The following is a 22,370-nucleotide window of genomic DNA, read 5'->3' on the forward strand; positions in this document are numbered from 1 at the left end:
AGAACTATTGTGAGGAAAAGATGGTTCTACGGAAGCTCAAGAGGCCCAGAAGAGGCAAAACTCAGTAGAGTTTCAGAGAGTTGTTTGTGAAAAAACTGATTTTAGAAATACTGCTAATATAAAAACTCATTCAAATTAAATTCACACACACTCAACTGCCACTTGTTGAACAACAAACACAATGAAAATATAATACATTGAAAATAAGAAATCACAAGTGCACTTAGAACTCTGTTACACTGGCCAATTACATGTGCGTAGCTTTAACTAAAGTGGGATTTAAGTAAAGCTGTGTTGTTTATGTGTTTCGGAATAAAATCTGAATTCATCAGAGTAGAGCATTCGGAAAACGTATTAACGCGTTTGTTAATACTCATTTGAATTGCATATGTGTGTGCTGTCAGCTTCAGAAGAACATGATGCGGTTGTCGCGTGAGTTTCACTTCACAAGTTTTGTATACTTCTTGCATGGGTTCAGAGGAAAACTAACATTTGGAAACTTCCTCTTTTCTCTTTCCTTTCCAAACTTAGAGATTCAGTCACAGTGAAATACCCTTTCTTTTTCAGTCACATTGTAAAGGAGACTTTATTCTCTCTCTTTTTCTCTCTCTCTCTTTCTCTCTCTCTCTCTCTCAGTGATAAATCACTAATCTTGAAATCATTGAGACATTTTGCTGTCTGAGCAAGACCGGTGAGATTCCCTATGACCAGACGTTTTGGTTTATGTATCACTTGTGGTCCGTGTGAGCTGTCCACCCCCGGCTCTGCCACCACCATGTGATGTATAGAGATGTGAAACTGCCTGCTCATCAAGCAAAACCTCAAGCATGTAGTTGACGCTCCGTTTGCATGGAACCGTCAACACATCTGTGTGTGTGAGGGACGGCGAGACACAATGTGGACTTCTCTTTTCTCTCTCGTGCTCGCGTGGCTGTCTACGAACCAAGCTCTCGGTGAGTTTTCAACATCATTATTTAGCTTTTTTTCCTTTTTTTATGTGTGCTAATGAGGTGAATACCACTTTAACCATTGGAATGTTGTAGAGTTTCAAACCAAGAAAAAAACAAAGTCACTCATGATCCAATGCTGCTCGGGGACTCTTACTCAACCATTTGTGCAACACAGGAAGGAAAAAACCCCACTGTTTACTTGAGTACGTAGGAATTAAAATATATCTGTCACTCCATTGATGGTTTAATCTCTTACATGTGTCCTTCTCTGTTGCTTCTCACAGCTTCAGAAAACTGTGAAAATGTCTTTGACAAATGTCAGCAAGGTGATGTCCCCTGGACCAGGTAACCCTCACTCTTTAGCTTACAGTAAAGAACACATGTGGCTGCTCCCTGTCGTCTAACGAGTGTGCTGGCAATCCCCGAAACACACATGACCTGTTAATACCACAGTCAGTGTTATGAAAAGGCTGACGTATTTGTGTTCTTTCATTTCCCTAAAATGAATAGTTATAATAAGTCTATGTCTAAGAAGACTTCTGATACTATCTATGTATTGTTTGGATTGCTGAAATGTTTGAAATATGTGTTGGCAGGTGCTATGAGGACAGAATTGCAAGCTGTAGGTTAAGAAGCCGTAGGATGATCAACTTCATTCATCGGAGGGTGAGCTGGACGCAAGAGGTGAGGTCATGTTTTTGGGCTCCCAGCTTTCGTCTTACTTGGCTCTGGAGTTGCGTGTGAAATTTGCACAATAAAAGAAACATTTTGGCTCCCCATGATCAGGGATCATGATCAGCCCCCGCTGTGTCGTCTTTTCTCCAAACGAGCAAGGAAAAAAGCCAATCTTCAGAAATGAAGAGGAACAAAATATTTTGGGGGGTTTTGTGTTGTATTTTTTTAGGCCGAAGAGAGTCCCACTCCCCAGCACAAGGTTCAAATCTCATCCTCAGCTCTCTGGAGAAGCAAAGGAGCCGATTCTGAGGACGAAGTGCTGCTGGTTGCCACTGTGATCAACAGCACTTATTTCAAGGTCAGTGGCTCTAAAGGTCAAACATTTGATTTCTCTGCAGACCTCTTTTTCTCTCTCTCTCTCTTTTTATTTTTATTTTTGCATTTTACGAGCTTTAGCGAAATCAAAAGCGGCTCCAGTTTAGGGCGGTGGATAAGGAGGAGGGCCTTCATGTTTCTGTCCTCTTTAAAGGAATAGTTTACCAAAAAACACTCAATTGTACACAGCACCCACATCCCCAGACTCACCTTGGTCCCAGAAAAGAAAGGTTTTCTATCGAACTGCTTTAAGGCGAGTGGAAAAATGGCTGCACATCAGTGCAGGTAGACTTTGACACAAAGTCTTGCCACACAAAGCATCATGGGAATATCCTCCCGTGAATGGCACAGCAGATTTCTTAGTGGGAAGTGCTTTTTTTAGCAAAAACATTTGGATAAGCTACAGGTACTGTACATAACTTTTTTTTATTTCTTTTTTGGCGAATATTCTATTCCTTCCTCTTTACTTGCATCTCGCTGTCTCATTCGGACTGCGTTAAAGTTTGCACTGATGTGCTTTTGTGTCACGGGCGCCTCGCTCTCCTTAAGGCCATTCGACACAAATGTTTTTTCTTGGACCAAAAAGAGCCGAGGGAGCAGATTTTTTGGGTGGACTTTTCATTTGAGTTAGTCTTCATTCTGTAGATTATACAAGCTAGCATTTCCCACTTCATGCTGATTTGCATTGATTTCATGACGTCTGCACGCTCACAGTCGTCCGGTGATGAAAATGAATGAACTGTGAGGTGAAGAAACTTGATTCGAACCTTATTGATCACACACCGTGTTAACGCCATGTGTCTTCTCATCCACCTCTCTCTGTCATTTCAGCTGAGCCCTCGGCCTCGAGGGAGACATTTCACACTAGACAGGCAGAGCACTGTTCTGGGGGGGTTGGTCCTGGTAGTGAGGGTGGGGAACCATCCTGTCCAGAACCTCTCACAAGCCATCAAACTAACTTTCAAACACAACAAACAGGTATAGTAAAACTCCATTCCATTATCCGAACCGCTTATTAGGGTCGCAGGGCGCTGGAGCCAATCCCAGCTGACATTGGGTAAAGGATGAGTTCATCTGGATAGGTCGGCAGTCCATCACAAGTCTCATATAGAGACAGACAACCATTCACACTCAGACCTATACGGGCCAATTTAAAGTCCAATTAACATGAGCTGCGTGTCTATGGACTGCGGGAGGAAGCTGGAGAACCCAGGAGGGAACCCACGCTGACACAGGGAGAACATGCAAACTCCACACAGAAACCGGGATCCAAACCCAGGCCCCTCTAGCGACAGTGCTATCCACTACACCACCGTGCTGCCAATAGTAAAATGTAGTGTTAATGTAACACTTAAAGATGACATTTTAACAGGAAGCCAGTGAACATATGGTCCCAATCTACTGAGTGTTAAAGTGACACTGAACATAGTGTTCACATTTCAGAGTCAATTCAATTATGTTAAGAGTTAATATGTTACACTCCACTCCACTGAGAAGTGTTAGCCTTATCAGATTTGACACTAGGACTCTAATGTCTACACTTCATAAGCGTAAAGGTGCGTTCACACCAAAAGCGAAACTATTTTTCGCGTCGCCCAAAGCGGATGAGTTTACTCGCTCGACCATTCGCCGTGTTCTCGCCATAAGCGTCGAGACGCTCCACGAGGGGCGGGGCTTATCTCTGTGTCTCGTCTCCGTAAAGACCGTTATCATCTCCTTCATCCACCAGAATAACTGACCACTAGTTCTGCTTTATATTTGTTGTGGACGTCTCACACACTAATGCCCTCGTGTTTGGGTTCATGACATCACCCGTAGGCTCACTCAGCTCGGTCACTTTCACCGATGAAGTTACTGTTACGCCTGAAAGACTTCCGCTTCCAGCGCTACGAGAGCGGAACACAAGAGCTGATTGGCCCGAGTTGTGAGATTACCGCCTCAAAGTTGAAATATTTCAACTCGGGGCGAAAATTGCGCCGCTGAAAACGCGCCGCTGTAAATGCGTCGCCCACATTGCGTCGCCCCAAACGCGCCGCCCGGGAAAATATTGCGTCTATCGCAGCCACAAGCGTCTGTACGTTGACTTCTCATGGGATTCAGTCGCGCGAAAAAATTGTTTCGCTTTTGGTGTGAACGCACCTTTAGACCTACTTGACACCAGGTGTTGATTTTTAACTGACTCCTGCCATTGTTGAAACATATTCCCTCTTGTATTAAGTCCCTATTAGTGTACTTTATATCCAACAGTTACTTATTTTCAATTGACTCTTTTATAACTTTTCAACAGGAAAACTTTAAAGTGTTTTTCCTTTTCTCACTTTACTAACACTTTAAAACAAAACAAAAAGTCTTAGGGGAAAAATAGATAACAAACAGCAGTATATCCAGTCTTAATCAAAATTTATTAAAAATAAAAACATTTTAGTTTAGTTTGCATACAATGTTATCTTTAAACTTTGAGATCCCAGTGTAACTTTCCTTCAGGCCTTTCGTCCAGGTTCGTCCAGGTTTCTGAGCCAATACAGATTTGCATTAAAAACGATAGAGTAGAGGACAAGACACTATTAATTTAATATGAAATTACCTTTAAAAAAAACAATTTAAATCTTTATTTGCAGTCAAATGACTGTAAATAAAGATTTAAATTGGGGGTTTTTTAATGAGAGAATCTCCCCCAAAAAGTTCACAACAAACATTTTACACATCAACTTACCTATTTGGCATCTCGATGTCCCCTCTGCCTTTTTATGGAAGGGTTGACGTACCATCAGGGTCACACCCATAGAGGTCAGCACTGCAACTAGCTATAAACACACATTAGTGGGGACTGAATGGAATTAAACAGCAATATAATGCCCACCTTGAACTTAACTTAACTGTGCCGCACATTTAAGCTAACTTTCAACTCGGCCGCAATATCCCTCTGATATTCAGATATTCCCAGATTACAGTGTACTTTCCAGAGTACACTGTCTTGTAGCAGTGTTCAATCACATTGACACTGGGGGAGTTTTACTTATTTAATGTAGGCTACTTTGACACTGCATATTTTACAGTGAAAAGTTTAACAGTGATTATTTACACATTGGTAGTAGTTACTGTTGCCATTGTTGGCATAACTCTGAAAGAGTCAAAATACTTTAACAATGAAAATTTAACAATGAGGAATTTACTGTGAGAAGAACAAGCATTGAGGCATCCATGTTGGAGAATGTATAATTCTGCTTGCCTCTGATTTTGAATACATGTATTTTGTTTTGTTTCAGGTGGAGGATGGGGCTTGTATGTTTTGGCAGGAGTCCCCGCTTGAGGACGGAACAGGTAGGCCTCCACTCTTTTATGGCTCTTCAATGAAAAGATGATTTATACTGCATCACATGCTTGTGTGTTGATAGGTTATTGGAGCACAGTCGGCTGTGAGACCAGCGACACTGGAAGTGAATTTGTTTGCAGCTGCAACCACCTGAGCTTCTTTGCTGTGCTTGTGGTAAAATGCTAATATTTTGTCATCAGCCACATGCTGCAACTACTTTTTCCCACAGATCCATCTGAGAGTTGTCATTGGGTACTGTTTGAAAAAAGGGGCAGGGACTTTCAGATAAAACAATAGCGGGCAGGGGATTGGATATACCATGCGTCAATCAAACTCTTGTCTAAGCCGGTTATGAGAATCATCAGAGTTGTTTTTTTGTTCTTCTTTCATCAAAGAAATGCTCTTTAGTTCTGATAGGACTGATGCTATTGCAGCTAACCTAAGCTCTATTGGTTGGCTGGCTGGACACAAGATCACTATTTAAGGCTTGACTAGATGGATTTCCGGCATGATACGGGTTCTTGTAATATCTCAAGAATCGATCTGCTCGTACGTGATTTGTCAATACCATTCGAACCCCAAAAACAACATGTAGCACACATTTAAAAGGCAGAAGAAATTAGCCATTTCAGCCAAACATAATTTGATGTGGGTGTAGATTGTGTGTGATATTGCTGTCTTAAAGGCCTGCATTTTGAAAATGCATAGAAATAAGGTAGATAGAAACATACTTTATAGAGGCATAGAGTTTTACTGAAGACATATCTAAATAAATATCTACAATATATCTGCTGAAAAGGCCTCCATCAGGCCTCTGAACTTATATTCCATGTTTTTCCCCATCCAGAACCCCGTGCTATCAGTGGAGGAAAGTCATGCTGTGAACCTTAGCTACATCACCTACATTGGATCAGCGCTCACTATCTTCTTCTCTGTCATCAGCTTGATCATCTATATATGTCTGCAGTGAGTGTGACTTTAAATTATGACATCCATGGGTCCAGAGTGAATTATAATAAGATATCATCAAATATCTTTAATGTTTTGCTTAACCAAGAGGACAGTCGGGCTTTCGGTCCAGAAAGTGAAGCGACATGTGGATGTAACTGTTAGTGTGTGTTACTACTGGATTCATTTCTTCTGTGTTTTTTCATACTGATGTACTTTGACTAATTGATGAGCTGAAAGGTTTGATGGCCGCCGGCTGCTCGGTGCAACCCCTTGGGTCTAAGAGTCTTATCGTGTGCTAGTTTTCTGCCTTCGGCTGCAAAGAGCGGTGTTATATGTTGCAGACTTTTTGTCGTGCGACACTGGGGGTTGATCGTTTCCTGTAAAGCTTAACACAGGAAATTACTAAAATAGATGCGACTGCAACACTACAAATGCCTACACCTGTGAAAAAAAGACGTAGATGTCTGCATCTATACATTTTACGCTCCCATGTTTGTTGTGAGCCTGTATGATCATACGGTATGTCACATAATATATATTTCCTCTATATGATCATATGGTATGTCATTTATTATATATTTCCCATATATGATCATACGGATTGTCAGAAAAGTCAAAGGAAGCAGAATCGGGACAAAGTCTAAAGTCAGTGTGGCCAAGTAAGCAGTCGGCCTGCACAGCGTTCAAGCAGTAGCTATGAGGTAACATCAGAACTGACTGGGTGAGAGACGTGGGAGTCCAACTGTATTGAGGTGAAAATACCTATGAAAATAGCCATATATAGTACTGCATCTGCTAAAAATGATTGTTATAAACCTCTTCCCTTTCAGACGGCGGCGTCCCGAGAAGGCTATCGGCGTGCATTTGCAACTAACCGGAGCGATGCTCTGCCTCCACCTCAGCTTCCTGCTGTGCTGCTTCTGGGTGTGGCAGCTGAACGGGAAAGAGGAGGACTGGGTTTGCCGGGGTCTGGGTCTCTTTTTGCACTGGTCCCTGCTGGCCACCTTCAGCTGGATGGCTCTAGAGGGGTTCCACCTCTACCTTCTCCTTGTCCAAGTCTTCAACATCTACGTCAGGAGATACCTGCTCAAGCTCAGCCTGGTCGGATGGGGTGAGTGGAGTCAGTCCTTGAGTAAAGTGCTCAAACGGAATAATGGGTGTTTTATGATTTATTGTTCCATTACAAAAGAAAACTTCAATTATTTTTCACATTTCTTCATGCAGGTCTCCCTACACTGATTGCAGTGGTTTGTGGGATTTCAGGTGTTTACGGAAAATACAGGCCAGAATCAAGGGACGCCAACAATCACAGTTCAACAGCGGAGATGTAAGAAAGAAACCAAGATCCATTGTTACAAATGTAAACCACACGTGAGGCTAGAATTCTCGGAAAATGCATACTGCTTTATTCCTCGCACGTCATTTGGAATTCAAAGTTATTTTGATGTAAATGAAAATGCTTTTTTGAACAACGTGCAGATGTTGGATGAGCAGCCACAGGCTTTCGGTAAGCTACGTCACTATTGTGGCCTTCCCGTGTCTGGTGATACTGTGCAATTCCTGCATGCTGGGGCTTGTGGTGTTTAAGCTTTGGAGGCTGAGGACGGGCAGTCGAGGCGGCAGCTCGAAGAAGATGAATAGAGAAAAATGGATGAAGTTATGGAGGGACTGTGCCACAGTGCTGGGCCTCAGCTTCGTGCTGGGTTTACCTTGGGGGTTAGCGAGCACCACCTACGTCTCCCTCGCGGGGATCTACGTGTTCACGGTACTAAACTCCCTGCAGGGTGAGTTTGTGCATAACCCTCGTTCAAGGCATCCACTGTGTTTTACTTCTTCATTTGCCGGAAGGATTCACAGCTTTTCCGTTCTCTCTTCCTAGGTGTGTTCATGTTCCTGTGGTCCGTGGCGATATCCTGCAAGTCTCGATCTGACAACAACTCCTCCACCAGAGACCCTTCCACTCAGAAAGTGATGATTACCAGTTTCAATAACTGATATTCACAAGCGCATTAGCGGTTAAACTATATTAGGTGCTTACTGGCCTTTGGACTCCTGTCATATGCAGTTAAATGACACTTAATCATGTCATGTATCTTCTTTAAATTAAGTTTGCATCAGCAAGCATGCATCATGAACAGTAACCCTTTCTAATTATTTATTGTTGCGTCACTTATGATTCTTATGATTACGGTAGTATCAGAAGTGGACTGGGTTATCACTGGAAACAAAAATATTATTATCTCTTCCTGGAGAATCGTGAAAGTGTTCACATTGTGGAGTGGTAATATATACTTGCACATGTAAATAAGAAAGTCTATGTTTTAAATTAATACATAAGAAAGATATGATCATTAACTAGAATGGGCACTCGGTAGAGCGCATACCTTCGCATATCACAAGATTGGGCATTGAATTATGAACATTTTGGCATTAGTTGCATGCCAATTGGACAAAAATGTATCGTGCTATGGTAAAAAAAGAGTTTGACCTTTCCATGACCTTGACATTGACCTTTGACCCGATTGATCCCAAAATCTAATCAAATGGTCCCCGGATAATAACCAATCATCCCACCAAATTTCAGGCGATTCAAGAACATTTTGACCTGTTCATGACCTTTGACCTTGACCTTTGACCCGATCGATCCCAAAATCTAGTCAACTGGTCCCCGGCTAATAAACAATCATCCCACCAAATTTCATACGATTCGGTTCAATACTTTTTGAGTTCTGCGAAAGATTTTGACCTGTTCATGACCTTTGACCTTTGACCCGATCGATCCCAAAATCTAATCAACTGGTCCCCGGATAATAAACAATCATCCCACCAAATTTCATGCGATTCGGTTCAATACTTTTTGAGATTTGCGAATAACACGCATACAAATAAATAAATAAATACACGGCGATCAAAACATAACCTTCCGGCATTTTCAATGCGAAGGTAATAAGGGATATTATGAAGAATGTATTTGGAAAACATAGGAGAAAGTCCCTGTATGAGTATTATTAGTCTAACTGTAATGCGGATTGTAAGATGTTTATGGTTATCCAACTATAGGATGACCAGGTATGATGGAAATGTATTGATTATGGGAGACTTAGTCATAAAAACCGCTGGTTCAAAAGAATAATCATTCTGAAACCATCTTATTTTGAAAAAGCCGGAAGTAGTTTCCCGAAATCCGGAAGTGCTGTTGTAAGGTATTTGCAAAATTGGATGTCTGGTAAAGTAATAATTCAGCCAACGACCTTCTCTCGTTCTCTCCTTTCCAACGGGAGGATTTATTCTCTGATCACACATGTAAAATACAAGCTCGATGTGATTGCAATCACAGCGGGAGTCCTTTTCAGTCAGCACATGTCAAAACCCAAAGCGACTCTCCCTTTCCCAAAACAAATCCGGCTCTTCAAGCACCCACATTCCGTGACGTCGTCCTGACCTCGGATCTGCTCGTCTGATTCTTTCTCACAGGGGGGGGGGGGGCTCGTCCCCCTCTCTCATTGTAACAACATGATGTGTGTGTGTGTGTGTTGCTTTGGGTGAGGCGGAGTGGTAACCTTCGACAGCCAGACATGACGCGTATCGGCACATACTTCAGCTGCTACGTGTTGTTTATTCTGAGGTTTGAAGGGACCTGGACATTACAGTCCAATTCAATAATTCAGATTAATATTAACACTGTCAAACGATGAGGGAAGCCTCTCCTCCGTGTAGAGATTATCAAATAGCATGCTGTGCTGCTGACGTATTTGCATGTTGCCTAAATACTAATCAATTGGAGCCCTCTGTGGCCTTGCAACCACGTGAGCGCATCCGGCCGCACCATGAACGTACTGATGATCCTTTTTGTTATAATTAAATACTTTTTATTATATATCTCTGGATTCTGGACTTCTTCTTCCAAGCAAGGGCAGCACAACTTTGAATTGTGCTGCAGCAATATTTATATTTTGGCTGGCTACAGCATATCACCGATGTGAGAGGGGGAAACCACATCTGACTTGTGGGTTGTATTCATTTGCTTACACATTAAAGCAGACACCCTACCGGAAACTACTGTGTGCACTTCTCTGGAATCGCATTCAGTTCTGGGTAGAGCAGCGTTGACACGGAACCCACTGAAACCACAACACCGTTCTCTGTTTAACACGCTGCACGACTTCCCCGGGGATAGTGAGATCATTGTTTCTTCAAAAGACACATTTTGTAGTCCAACACTGCCATAATAAGGACATCTTATTCACACAAAGACATGGCATTAAGTGTAGGAACAAGGCATCAATGCAATCAGGCACGTGCACAGATAGAGCCCTAGTGGTGCTCAAGCACCAGCCCTTTTGCCCTGGATGAGAAAAGTGCCCTTTTTGCTGGAGCCACTTTTTTCATTCATCAGCATTTAAGAATAAAAGTTACTCTTTCTGTCATCAAGTCCCCCCAAATATGTTTTAATATCCGACGGGGCATTTATTTGAGCTCTTGTGAGAATTTCTCCCCGACCTGCTCCGCAACGCTCACGAGCCCCCCCTACTCCCTCGCTTTATAATAATTCATCTTTATTCAAAAAGAAAATGTAAGATAGCTGTCTAATCCCTAACTACTATTATAGATAAATATACCAGTATCGTATTTGTTGTATTGTATCGAATTCTGGTATTGTGGTATCAGGTATCATGATATTTATGGCAGTTCTAATTTTGGTATCGTGACAATCAGGAGGTAGAGGCAGACAAGACTCAAGGAAAAGGCTGACATGTTTAAGCAGCCTTGAAGTACTTGTTCAGGCCAAAAAAAGAAAGTTGGTTCATGAATGACTTTAAACCCTAAACATATTGTGTATAACGAAAATGCATATTTTACTTTATTATCATTAGGGCCCGAGCACTAATGTAGTCAGAGCAGAGGACCTATTGTTCTGTAAATATTTATTTGTATTACCGTACGTTTTTCGCACTTGTTCTTAATCATATCAGTCTAGGATTGTGGTCAGAACAATCAAAAGACAGTAGTTTTATAGGCTTGAGGTTTCATCAAACGACGTGGATGTGGTGTGGCGACTTGTTAGGGTTAAAGTGTGCCTGTTTTTATCCACCACCTCATTGTGTTTCTTCACAGCCATCGTGTGTCCGTCGTCCAGCTGGTAGCGATGTTCACTTGACGGAGTTATCCATGTGTGTCCTGGCGTTCTAATGTTTTCTTAATTTTTCTGCTTCATGTCCCTTACCCCCGTAACTGTCCATGCTGGATCTGTCCCCATTGATTTATTAAGCAGCATATGGCGTTAGCACGACATTTTACAAATATGACTGGGTATATTATATATTTTCAAAACACAAACATTGTCAATTTGTATAATTTATTAATATTATTATTATAGTTTTTGTATACTTTTTTTCCCTTGTTCTTTTTGTGGTTCAAGGTGGGTGAGGCCAGGCCCTGTGGCCCTCTATAGGCCAGCTGTGGCTCATACGATACCTCTCCAAATAGTAATAAATCACCTCTCCAATCAGTGAAAGCGCAAGCTTCAACAGGTTTAACATACTATGTGTGTGTGTGTGTGTGTGTGCGTGTGTGTATATATATATATATATATACATGTATATATACATATATTATAAGTAACAGACTGTTTCAGGTATTTTGGTTATGGTTAGGTTTATCCTGTTAGCTATGTTCATTTATTGGTTTCTCTCGATGATCTGTGTTATTTTCTTTTCCTTTGTTGGTTACGAAACAGAGACGTTTCTAATTATGGGGGGGGGGGGTATTTAACAGACTGCTTCAGGTGTTTTGTTGTTGGAGATGATATGTCCCTTCGGGTTTGCCGTAGACAGAAAATGTACGGGAGTGTTGGAGAAAAATAAAGAGAGTGAAGCCGTGGGCTGAGCGACACGTTTGTTTTCCCGAATCTGTTTTTTCTCATGTGACAGACAAACCCATAACGCTCGGTTACATCGGTGGCAGCAGTGGGATAACCGTACCTTTTCTCTCTACGGCATCCCCGAAGGGACATATCATCTGCAACACCAAAACACCTGAAACAGTCTGTTATACACACACACACACATATATATATAAGTACATATATATATTTATATATATATATAAACTAAAAGTGGAGACACCGGTTTTAGCTTAGACCCATGCCGTTTACGTTTGCATGTGCTGCCAATGTCCATGCAACCGAGATGGAACAGTGGCACAAGAGCGCTATCTGCTGGCAATGCAAGTTTCAATGTATTCATCTATAAAAAGATGGAAATTACAGCGCTGCCACGCTGATCAACAAACACTGAGTAAATATAATATATCCATGAGATACATTTAAAAACATGTTTTCACACAAAAAAAGTACTTAAATTGTGGATTTTGGACTTTCCTTTATTATTATTATTATTATTATTATTAGTAGTAGTAGTATTATTGCTATGCTTATTATCATTTAGAATAATAATATAATTACCCTTACACTAATGCTCCCTTGTATTATATTCCATATGATCACTCTTCAAATATAAGAGCTGCGGGTCAATGAAATGAGAACCCTGTAACTGCTCTGTGGGCTGGCCTTCCCTAAGGACAGAGGATGTGAGATGGACCGTAACATCCATTTTATTTGTATAGCATCTTAAATGGTACTCAAGACACTTTACACGGTAAAGACAACTAAATAAGCGACAGCAAAACAAGAAAGATGACAATAGTGAGAAACAAAATAAAAAGTAGTATCCCAGGCTAAATGCAGATTTAAATCAACGTTTTTTTAGTGCTGTTTTGAAAGTGGCGAGTGGCGGAGAATGTCTGAGGTGATGGGGGAGAGAGTTCCACAGGGAGGGGGCAGCAATTGGGAAGGCCTTGTACCCGCAGGTCCGATGCTTGGACAGAGTAAGAAGGGTAAGGAGGTTGGCGTCTGCAGATCTGAGGTGGGAGCATGTTGGCAGGGGGTCAGGAAGGTTTGAAGGGCGAGTTTGTGAAGGGCTTCGTATGTGATGAGGAGAATCTTGAACTAGATTAGTTGCTGTTTGGAGAGCCGGAGGAGTTTTTGAGAGATTGGAGGGATGTGATCTCTGGTGCGGGAGAGGAGACAAGCAGCTGTATTCTGAATGTATTCTATAGTTTGTTGATGATTTTGGTGCATGTGCCGTACGGGATAATGTAGCAGTAGCTCAGTCGAGAGGTGATGAAGGCGAGGATGTGCCGTACAGGATGATGTTGCAGTAGGAAGGGACGTATATGGGTAATGTTTCTAAGACAAAAGAAGGCAGTTTTTGCGATGTGCTTGACATGGGCGTTCAAAAGAGAGGTTTGGATCAAAGATGACGCAAAGGTTACAGATGTGTGTGGAAGCAGGAACAGAGGCACTGTTGATGAAGAGGGGAACGTTGTGGTGCAATTTGTTTAGCGATTTGGGGCCGATGATGAGGATTTTAGATTTGTTGCTGATGTTGAGGAAGTTGGCTTGCATCCAGGTAACGACCTGGAATAAAGCCAACTTGTAAAGCTGTGCTTCGTCGGCATAGCAGTGGAGACCGTGGTGGCGTATGATGTTGTTAAGGGGGAGAATAAAGAGGTGGGGGCCGAGGACTGAACCTTGGGGGACACCTTGAGGGACTGGGGCTGTGTCAGACTTTGATTTATTGATGATGATGACTTGTTAGCCAGGAGAGGTCTGTGTCAATAATGTGGAGGGAGGACTCAAGACGAGAAAGGAGCATGGAGTGGTTGATGGTGTCAAAGGCTGCGCTGTGGTCCAGTAGGATGAGGATGTTAAGCGAGTGGTCATCAGAAGAGAGGAGGTCATGGGTGACTTGGATTAAGGAGGTATCTGTGCTGTGGTGAGATCTGAATCCGGATTGAAATGTTCATACATTTAAATTCAATTCAATTCAGTTTATTTGTATAGCCCAATTTCACAAATTACAAATTTGTCTCGGAGTGCTTTACAATCTGTACACATAGACATCCCTGTCCCAAAACCTCACATCGGATCAGGAAAAACTCCCAAATAACCCTTCAGGGGGGAAAAAGGGAAGAAACCTTCAGGAGAGCAACAGAGGAGGATCCCTCTCCAGGATTGACAGGTGTGCATCCGGAATGTATTCACAGCGCTTCATTTTTTCCACATTTTGTTATGTTACAGCCTTATTCCAAAATGGATTAAATTCATTATTTTCCTCAACATTCTACACACAACAACCCATAATGACAAAGTGAAAACTGTTTTTTGCAAATTTTTGCAAATCTGTTAAAAATAAAGAACGAAAACATAACATGTACATAAGTATTCACAGCCTTTGCCATCACACTCAAAATGTAGCTCAGGTGCATCCTGTTTCCACTGATCATCGTTGAGATGTTTGATTGGAGTCCACCTGTGCTAAATTCAGTTGATTGGACATGATTGAGAAAGGCACACACCTGTCTATATAAGGTATCACAGTTTACAGTGCATATCAGAGCATAAACCAAGCCATGAAGTTCAAGGAATTATCTATAGACCGCCGAGATAGAATTGTATCGAGGCACAGATCTGGCGAAGGGTACAGAAAGATTTCTGCAGCATTGAAAGTCCCAATGAGCACAGTGGCCTCCATCATCCGGAAATGGAAGAAGTTTGGAACCACCAGGACTCTTCCTAGAGTTGGCCGCCCAGCCAGACTGAGCGATCGGGGGAGAAGGGCCTTAGTCAGGGAGGTGACCAGGAACCCGATGGTCACTCTGACAGAGCTCCAGCGTTGTTCTATGAAGAGAGGAGAACCTTCCAGAAGGACAACCATCTCTGCAGCACTCCACAAATCAGGCCTGTTTGGTAGAGTGGCCAGACGGAAGCCACTCCTCAGTAAAAAGCACATGACACCCTGCCTAGAGTTTGCAAAAAAGCACCTGAAGGACTCTCAGACCATGAGAAGCAAAATTCTCTGGTCTGATGAAACAAAGATTGAACTCATTGGCCTGAATGCCAAGCGTCATGTCTGGAGGAAACCAGGCACTGCTCATCACCTGGCCAATACCATCCCTACAGTGAAGCATGGTGGTGGCAGCATCATGCTGTGGGGATGCTTTTCAGCGGGAGGAACTGGGAGACTAGTCAGGATTGAGGAAAAGATGAATGCAGCAATGTACGGAGACATCCTCGATGAAAACATGCTCCAAAGCGCTCTGGACCTCAGACTGCGGCGACGGTTCATCTTCCAACAGGACAATGACCCGAAGCACACAGCCAAGATAACAAAGGAGTGGCTTCGGGACGACTCTGTAAATGTCCTTGAGTGGCCCAGCCAGAGCCCTGACTTGAACCCGATTGAACATCTCTGGAGAGATCTGAAAATGGCTGTGCACCGACGCTCCCCATCCAACCTGATGGAACTTGAGAGGTTCTGCAAAGAAGAATGGGAGAAACTGCCCAGAAATAGGTGGGCCACGCTTGTGGAATCATACCCAAGAAGACTTGAGGCTGTAATTGCTGCCAAAGGTGCTTCAACAAAGTATTGAGCAAAGGCTGTGAATACTTATGTACATGTTATGTTTTCGTTCTTTATTTTTAATAAATGTGCAGAAAACAGTTTTCCACTTTGTCATTATGGGTTTTTGTGTGTAGAATGTTGAGTAAAATAATGAATTTAATCCATTTTGGAATAAGGCTGTAACATAACAAAATGTGGAAAAAATGAAGCGCTGTGAATACTTTCCGGATGTAATGTGTACAGAAAGACAGATTTAAAGTTAAAATAATTTAAATTTGGTTGGAGTCCAGGTGGGTTTTGAGTTGCGCTGCGTTAAAGTATTTTAGACCGAAAAGGGAGATTGGAGATCGCGTGTTGATGTCAGGATCCAGGCCAGGTTTTTTGAGGAACTGTGTTATCAGGATGGAACAATCCACACTGCAGAATGAGTTTATTAAATAATTGGTACGAGGCAAAGGACGAAACAAGGAATAGCATTTACGATACGAAGGAAAGAGTAATTTGAGGAAGTAATTATAATTGTAATTGTCAAGAGTTCATATTATTGTAATAATAATAATCATGATTACTATACGTTTGTGATGACAAGGAGGATGGAAAGAGGTGACGTCAGGGCTTCATATGGCGGACCCCTGCGCAGGAGACTCTTTTCCCGGTCTTCATTCAAGAGCCACAGTCAGTGTTGCCAGGTCCGCGGTTTTCCCGCGGAATTGGGCTACTTTTGAAGTGTTGCCGCGGGTTGAATTTTGTGTCCGCTGGTTCGGGTAGACCTATTTTGCATGCAAATTACATGAATATCTTTAAATAAAAATCCATATTTAAAATGAAATAATTTATTTATACCCAAATCCTACCAAACTGACTCCAGAACAGCACGTACACGCCAACACTTCCCTCCCCCCCCCGTCGACAACCCTCGCAGTGGGTCACTTTCCTATCTCAGGGGGGCATCATGAAGGAGTTATGTGCATATTTTGAGTTCTGATATTGGGATGGTTTTTGGGCTGGTTTTATTGGCCATTGGGCTTGTTTTGTCACACAGACCTGGCAACCCTGGCCACAGTGATACCCGGAAATAAAGGCGGAGCTCTCCAGTTAAACCTTCTTACTGCGCCAGTTGCCAGACGCACTCGGACAGAGGGACAACATGGACCCGAACACGACGATTCTGCGAGTAAAGAGAAAAAGGGGCACCGACCCCGCAGATGCGTTGTTGCTGGCGTGTAAGCGGATCCGGCCGGAGACGTCCCAGAGCTCAGGGGAAGTGGTGCCGGAGCCGAATGAAGCTGAGGTGGAAAACGCTGTCTTCAAACTCGTGGCGACCGTAGCGACACAGGTAAGAGGCCCGATGCGACGGCGCGAGCTCACCAGTGTCAACGCGGGCAAATAAACACGAGTTAGCGTATCGGTACGACGGTGTCGTGTGAGTAGCCTGTTATCCAGGGCAAGTTACCGACTGTAAACTGCGGTAGTTGTTGGGGAAACGAAGCGCCTTCTGTGCTAGCGTCAGTTGTTAGCACGATGCGCCAACATTAGCTGCGGCGATCACTCGCTCGTTTTATTGACGTTGACTGGAGCTGTGACGTGTTTGCAGGCCTCTAAACAAATTGAAATGGTATCCATAATGTACAGCGGTCGTAGCTTCAACATGGGAATGTAACTAGCTGTTGGAGCACACTGTCAAACACACTAATTGATCACGAAAGCTAATGCACGTTAGGCTAGCTGGCAAACATAGCCTCGCTGCTACAATGTAGTTGTTGTACTAGCTAGCGCGACGCCTTTTCGATATGACGTTTTTTACGAGTTGGCGTTAATTTCACTCTTTTATTTAACCATACGGTCTCAACCGGGTGACTGGGACGTTCTCGTGATATGTTTTCGCGATGCCGTCATTAAGTCCGACCCGTCGACCCCCACCTGTCCCCGTCCCCAGGATGTCCCCGTCCAGACCCAGGTGCGACAGGCGCTGGCCCGGCCTCGCATGGCGCATGCGCTGCGCCCCTCCGCGGCCAGCTCGCAGCGGGTAGCGGGGGACCTGCGCAGCACCAAGTGGAGCACCCGGAGGGAGGAACGCTACAGGATACTGTCCAGCCACCGGTCAGGCCTGTCGAGCCCCGCCGAGCAGCAGACCCCGCGGACGGAAGCTTCTGAGAGTGCGGGGGAGACCGAGGACGAGCCAGACAAATGTTTGGTTCTGGGGGAGATCCAGGTGGTTGATCTCCTGCACGAGGACATGGAGGACGTGGAGGACGACAAGTCGCCCGGGAAGGTGAAAGGATCTCTTGAGCGACAACGTAGCCGAGTATTGTTATTGTTTTACTTTCTTTGTCTTTACAAAGTCTTATTTATAGCGTGTTACAATTTCAGGCGGTAAAGTGCCCTTTATTCTGAAACTAATGGATATCTAGCATACAAAATCAAAAGTCAGGGTGATGCAATCCTGCTATGATGTGCATTCTCTACTCTTGACCTTCTGTCTTCCTGATAAAGGGATCCTCCTATGTTGCTCCTGGAGTAGGTGTTTTCCTTCTTCCCTTTTTAGAGTTTTTATTGTACGGACAGAGGATAGTGTATGTTTTACAGATTGTAAAGCCCCCTGAGGCACATTTGTGATTTTGGGTGACACAAATTTAATTGATTCAAATGCAACATGGCAGAGAGAATGAAACGCCCACGTGAGGATATGTGTGTTGGGCAGAGACGCACCCAACATGGCGAGTGCCGAACTTGTTGGGCTGATATCAAATTTCTGATGATAAAACAAAAAATAAAATCTCGTTTTACTTTAGTTTGATTGTACATACTTTGAGGCTGAAAGCAACCAGGCCCTTCTGTAGTGGTGTATTAAAAAGGGTTTATTTATTGCAGTGAAAGATTTCCAACATGCAATGGCGGGGGGGAGGGACGGAATAAGACTTATTTCAGAACATGCATTTTTTTACATTTTTGTGTGTCTTGTTATCGGAGGATCAAGAGAAAACAAAACATTTAATAATGAACTGATGATGTGCTTTGACATGTGGTACCCACATCTCGAGCTTATTGGATAATGTGTGAATGGACTTAAGAGTTCAACTTTTAGAGGTTATAATTTAAGGCATTGCTAATATTGATGTATTCTCTCGCTCTACTTTTTGTAAAGGAGCTGTCCTCGGACCCGGAAATGATCCTGTGTAACAGCACCAAGATGCTGCGGGAGCGCCTGAGCATAAGCGGAGAGGGGTTGGGGGGGGAGCACCGAGACGACGGCAGCGACTACGTCTACGACCTTTACTATCAGGAGACGGTCACGCCCGGCTGGATCCAGGACATCCTGTCAGTCAGGGCCTATGGCGACGAGGGAGAACTGGTGTGTGTGGATGGATGGAACGGACAGATGAATGAGTGCTGGACTCGGAGTGAGTGAATGAAGACATGGGTGAAGTAACAATTAGACTTGGGGAAAGCCTCACATCCGTTCCGTGCTAACTTACCACACAATTGTAATTTGGACAAATCGGCGAGCATCTTTACCTTATTTCTCCAATGTACTGGTATTGCAGGTCTCTGCATACCAGTACATTTAAAATATACATGTATATATATTTTGGCCAACAATTAACTAAAAATAATTCAAATGCATCACATTTAGAAGTACTTAATATGGTAAAACAAAATGATTGTCAAAGAGTGTTTATATTTTTCTATGGCTGAAATCATGAGGCTGTCTTACATTTCTATAAGCTCTTTATTACAAAAAGTTCTCTGAAGGTTAACCAACGAAAAGGAGGCTTTCAGATAATTGTGGCTTGTTTATCCCAGGTTCCTGACGTTGTGGTTTATGAAGAGGAGGTTTATGAAGACGAGGATGATGAAAACGAGGAAGGCAACTGGAGGAATGACTACCCTGATGAGAGCGATGGGGACAGCGAAGGAGAGGAGCGCTACGGCGGTACGTATTAATCTTCCTGGCGGCGTGTCGGTTATCCCAGTCTGCAGGTGTGTACGACCGAGCCCCATCCCTCAACCCGTTTAATGAGGTTTGTCATGGTCCGATTTATTTTGACAGCTGACGCAAATAAAGATTTAAAGCAGATGAGTACATTGCCGTCACTTTATATTAAACCAGACATTTAGAAGAGGTTTGATAAATGGGTTATTCAAGCTTCGTGGTTTTCAGGTTCTCATTAATTTCTCATGTTAAACAAAGCATTCTGAAAACATGAGGCTGGATGTTTGAAGCAATCTGAACGGTGAACTGCAGATATATGCGTGTGTGTATCCGTGAGTATTGGACATTGGAAGAAATTCAGCAAAATATATTTCAACCCAAATTAAATGTGGGGCGACCCGTGCGTTGGTCAGGACCACTCTGTCTTATCTCTCAAGAGGTTTCTGCTCCTCTCTCCCTGAGACCAAGATCTGTCGGGTGGAAACAATGTTTGTCCAGTCTTAGTAGGTTGTAGCTCCTCTTCTGGTTTGTCCCATGAGATCCAGTAAAGATGGTCTTTCCTGTCCATCTTTACTGGACCTCGTGGTGTTTTCCATTGACATGAAGACAAATTTTAACACGTCTGACTGTTAGAAATATGCACATCGTTTCCTTTCCACCCAAAATGAGACCCACATGGAGCATAAACTCTCGGTCAGAAGATCAGACGAGACATCTCCAGGACTCGTAGCGTGGTGACTGTCGGGCTGCTGATTGAGGGTCATCTTTTGTTGAGCAGGTTACGGAGAGGAGGAGCATTCGTACAGCCAGAGGAGCTGGGGCCGCTACCAGAGGGAGGTGCTGCTTGAGCTGGGCCGCTGTGGTGAAGACGACAAGGAGGAAGAGGAGGACAAATATAATTCTGATTGATCAGTCTGTTTCACCCGCACCTGCCGGTGGACCCCGACACACACAAACACAGAGAGACAGATAATGGCATACTCCCTGTTGGCGAGCATGGAGCGAAAACAGCAACTTTAAATAAATCCCGTCTCAAAGTAGCATCGCAACTCATTAGATTTGAGGAAAGCTGCTTGACTAAGGGCATCCTTTATTTCAAGGAATGGTACCTTTTTTAATTTTCACCAGGAAACTAAATTCAATTATTTTGTGGCCGAAGTATTTGTTTAAGTCGAGACTAAAAACAAAATAAAATTAATATCAACTTGGTTTAGAGGATTGAATACACGCCATAAATCTGAGCGTTCCTTTTTTTTAATGGTGACGTCCCTCCCCACACAGCTGGTGAAGGAGTAGCTGATATTTCCAAAAGGATCCAGAGTGTCTTTGTTTTTTTTATTGTGGTGGAGTGAATTTGTGCGTGGGTGTTTGTTCAATGTGGGCATGTGTTTAAGAAATGTTGCACATTAGCGTGATATGCCTTGTATGCTTTGTGCTGTTAACACTTTCGTCTGAGACGTCTCGGGCTGTGCGTGGTTGCGATTTAGGCTGCATTTTGTGCATGGTAGTGTGCGTGTGCTTGTGCGTGTTAGTTTTTTGGCACAATGTGAAAGTGTGACACATTGTTTTTGTTATGGGTGTGTGAGTTTGGTCCCCCACTCCCTTTTGAAGTTATTGGATGCTTGTTGAATTACAATTTTTGTATATATGTAGATGTGTATAAAAAGAAAGCTTTCAAAATAAACTTTAAACATGTCAGTGTGAGTTTGTCCTGCATGGCGCAACACAAACTGTTTGGTAGTTGACCATTACATATGTTTTGGATGCCCAGTACAATTTGGTACGTTTGACTTTTCAATGTTTAATACAAGCCAATAGCTCATTTATATTTGAAATACTGTAAGTATAATAAACATTGCAAAGCTGAGTCCTTCTGCATACTTTTTAGTGTATTTTGTACACAACTTTTGTGCTGGTCATGTTACTTTTAAAAAGTTTGGAGTACTTTCATCTCTGCCGGCCCCAACTAGGCGGAGACTCAGGGTGATGCGGAGGAGTCAAATCTGATCCACCTCTTATCCAGGCTTTAGAAAGGTCAGTGACCTCTGACCTGCCAGAGCAGTGGTTCTCAAAAGGGGGTACCAACCACCAGCGATGATTTATGCAATGTAGAGTGACACGTTGCATAAATCATCGCTGGTTGTTGGATTTATTTTGCTGCGGCGAACTTGAGGCTGTTGTGATTATACTTAATTTGTCATTTTCTTTAAATCTTTCAGTCATTAACTATGCCAAGCAAAAAAAAGAAAGTGTTTGGACGAAACCGTACAAAGTGGATTCACGTGTATAAAGGAGCGTGCTGGGAGTCGGCGTCCTCACTGGCCGAGTTGAGCAATTCTAGTCTAGCACCGGCAAAACTAAAGGAACACTTCCTAAAGCTGCCTGGAGACGTACGTAAGAACATAGTACATCTCAACTTGTATCTGAAAGGGAACATCAAAAGTCACATTGATTTGCATTAAATATTCATCGAGTTATTTTTTTCTGTGAAATTCATGTTTTGTTGTTTGAACAGTTATTTTGTGCACCAATACAATATATATATATGTTTTGAAGAAATATTCAATTTTTCCATTTATGAAGGGTTCGGCTCATGCACTGATGAAGCTAGTACCTCCAATAAGGTGAAGAACCACTGGGCTAGACGGTCGGACCAGTGGACCAATGCCACAGCACTGGTCTGAAACCAGTGAACTGAATGCACTTTT

The 22,370-nt window shown here is 43.0% G+C and overlaps 2 protein-coding genes across 3 annotated transcripts; both read left to right on the plus strand.

The window, feature by feature from the left end:
- The first annotated feature begins 869 nt into the window (after nucleotides 1–869).
- On the plus strand, nucleotides 870–10,143 carry LOC130192211 (adhesion G-protein coupled receptor G1-like). 2 transcript variants are annotated; one of them, XM_056411995.1, is made up of 13 exons: nucleotides 909–953; nucleotides 1,044–1,153; nucleotides 1,235–1,295; nucleotides 1,547–1,634; nucleotides 1,855–1,983; nucleotides 2,832–2,978; nucleotides 5,267–5,321; nucleotides 5,396–5,487; nucleotides 6,161–6,279; nucleotides 7,095–7,375; nucleotides 7,489–7,591; nucleotides 7,744–8,048; nucleotides 8,144–10,143. In XM_056411995.1, the coding sequence occupies exons 2-13, from the start codon at nucleotides 1,084–1,086 to the stop codon at nucleotides 8,257–8,259; spliced, it is 1,566 nt and encodes a 521-aa protein (XP_056267970.1). In that variant the 5' UTR covers nucleotides 909–953; nucleotides 1,044–1,083; the 3' UTR covers nucleotides 8,260–10,143. The 2 variants fall into 2 exon arrangements, with proteins under 2 accessions (XP_056267971.1, XP_056267970.1); XM_056411996.1 differs by lacking the exon at nucleotides 1,044–1,153 and having other exon boundaries at nucleotides 870–953.
- A 6,690-nt stretch (nucleotides 10,144–16,833) lies between these two features.
- On the plus strand, nucleotides 16,834–21,360 carry slc7a6os (solute carrier family 7 member 6 opposite strand). Its single transcript, XM_056412506.1, has 5 exons — nucleotides 16,834–17,064; nucleotides 17,665–18,000; nucleotides 18,874–19,080; nucleotides 19,533–19,662; nucleotides 20,441–21,360. Exons 1-5 carry the CDS (start codon nucleotides 16,876–16,878, stop codon nucleotides 20,569–20,571), a joined length of 993 nt encoding a protein of 330 aa, XP_056268481.1. The 5' UTR covers nucleotides 16,834–16,875; the 3' UTR covers nucleotides 20,572–21,360.
- Nucleotides 21,361–22,370: the final 1,010 nt, after the last annotated feature.

The sequence above is a fragment of the Pseudoliparis swirei genome, chromosome 4, assembly GCF_029220125.1.
Source record: "Pseudoliparis swirei isolate HS2019 ecotype Mariana Trench chromosome 4, NWPU_hadal_v1, whole genome shotgun sequence".
Lineage (NCBI taxonomy): Eukaryota > Metazoa > Chordata > Actinopteri > Perciformes > Liparidae > Pseudoliparis > Pseudoliparis swirei.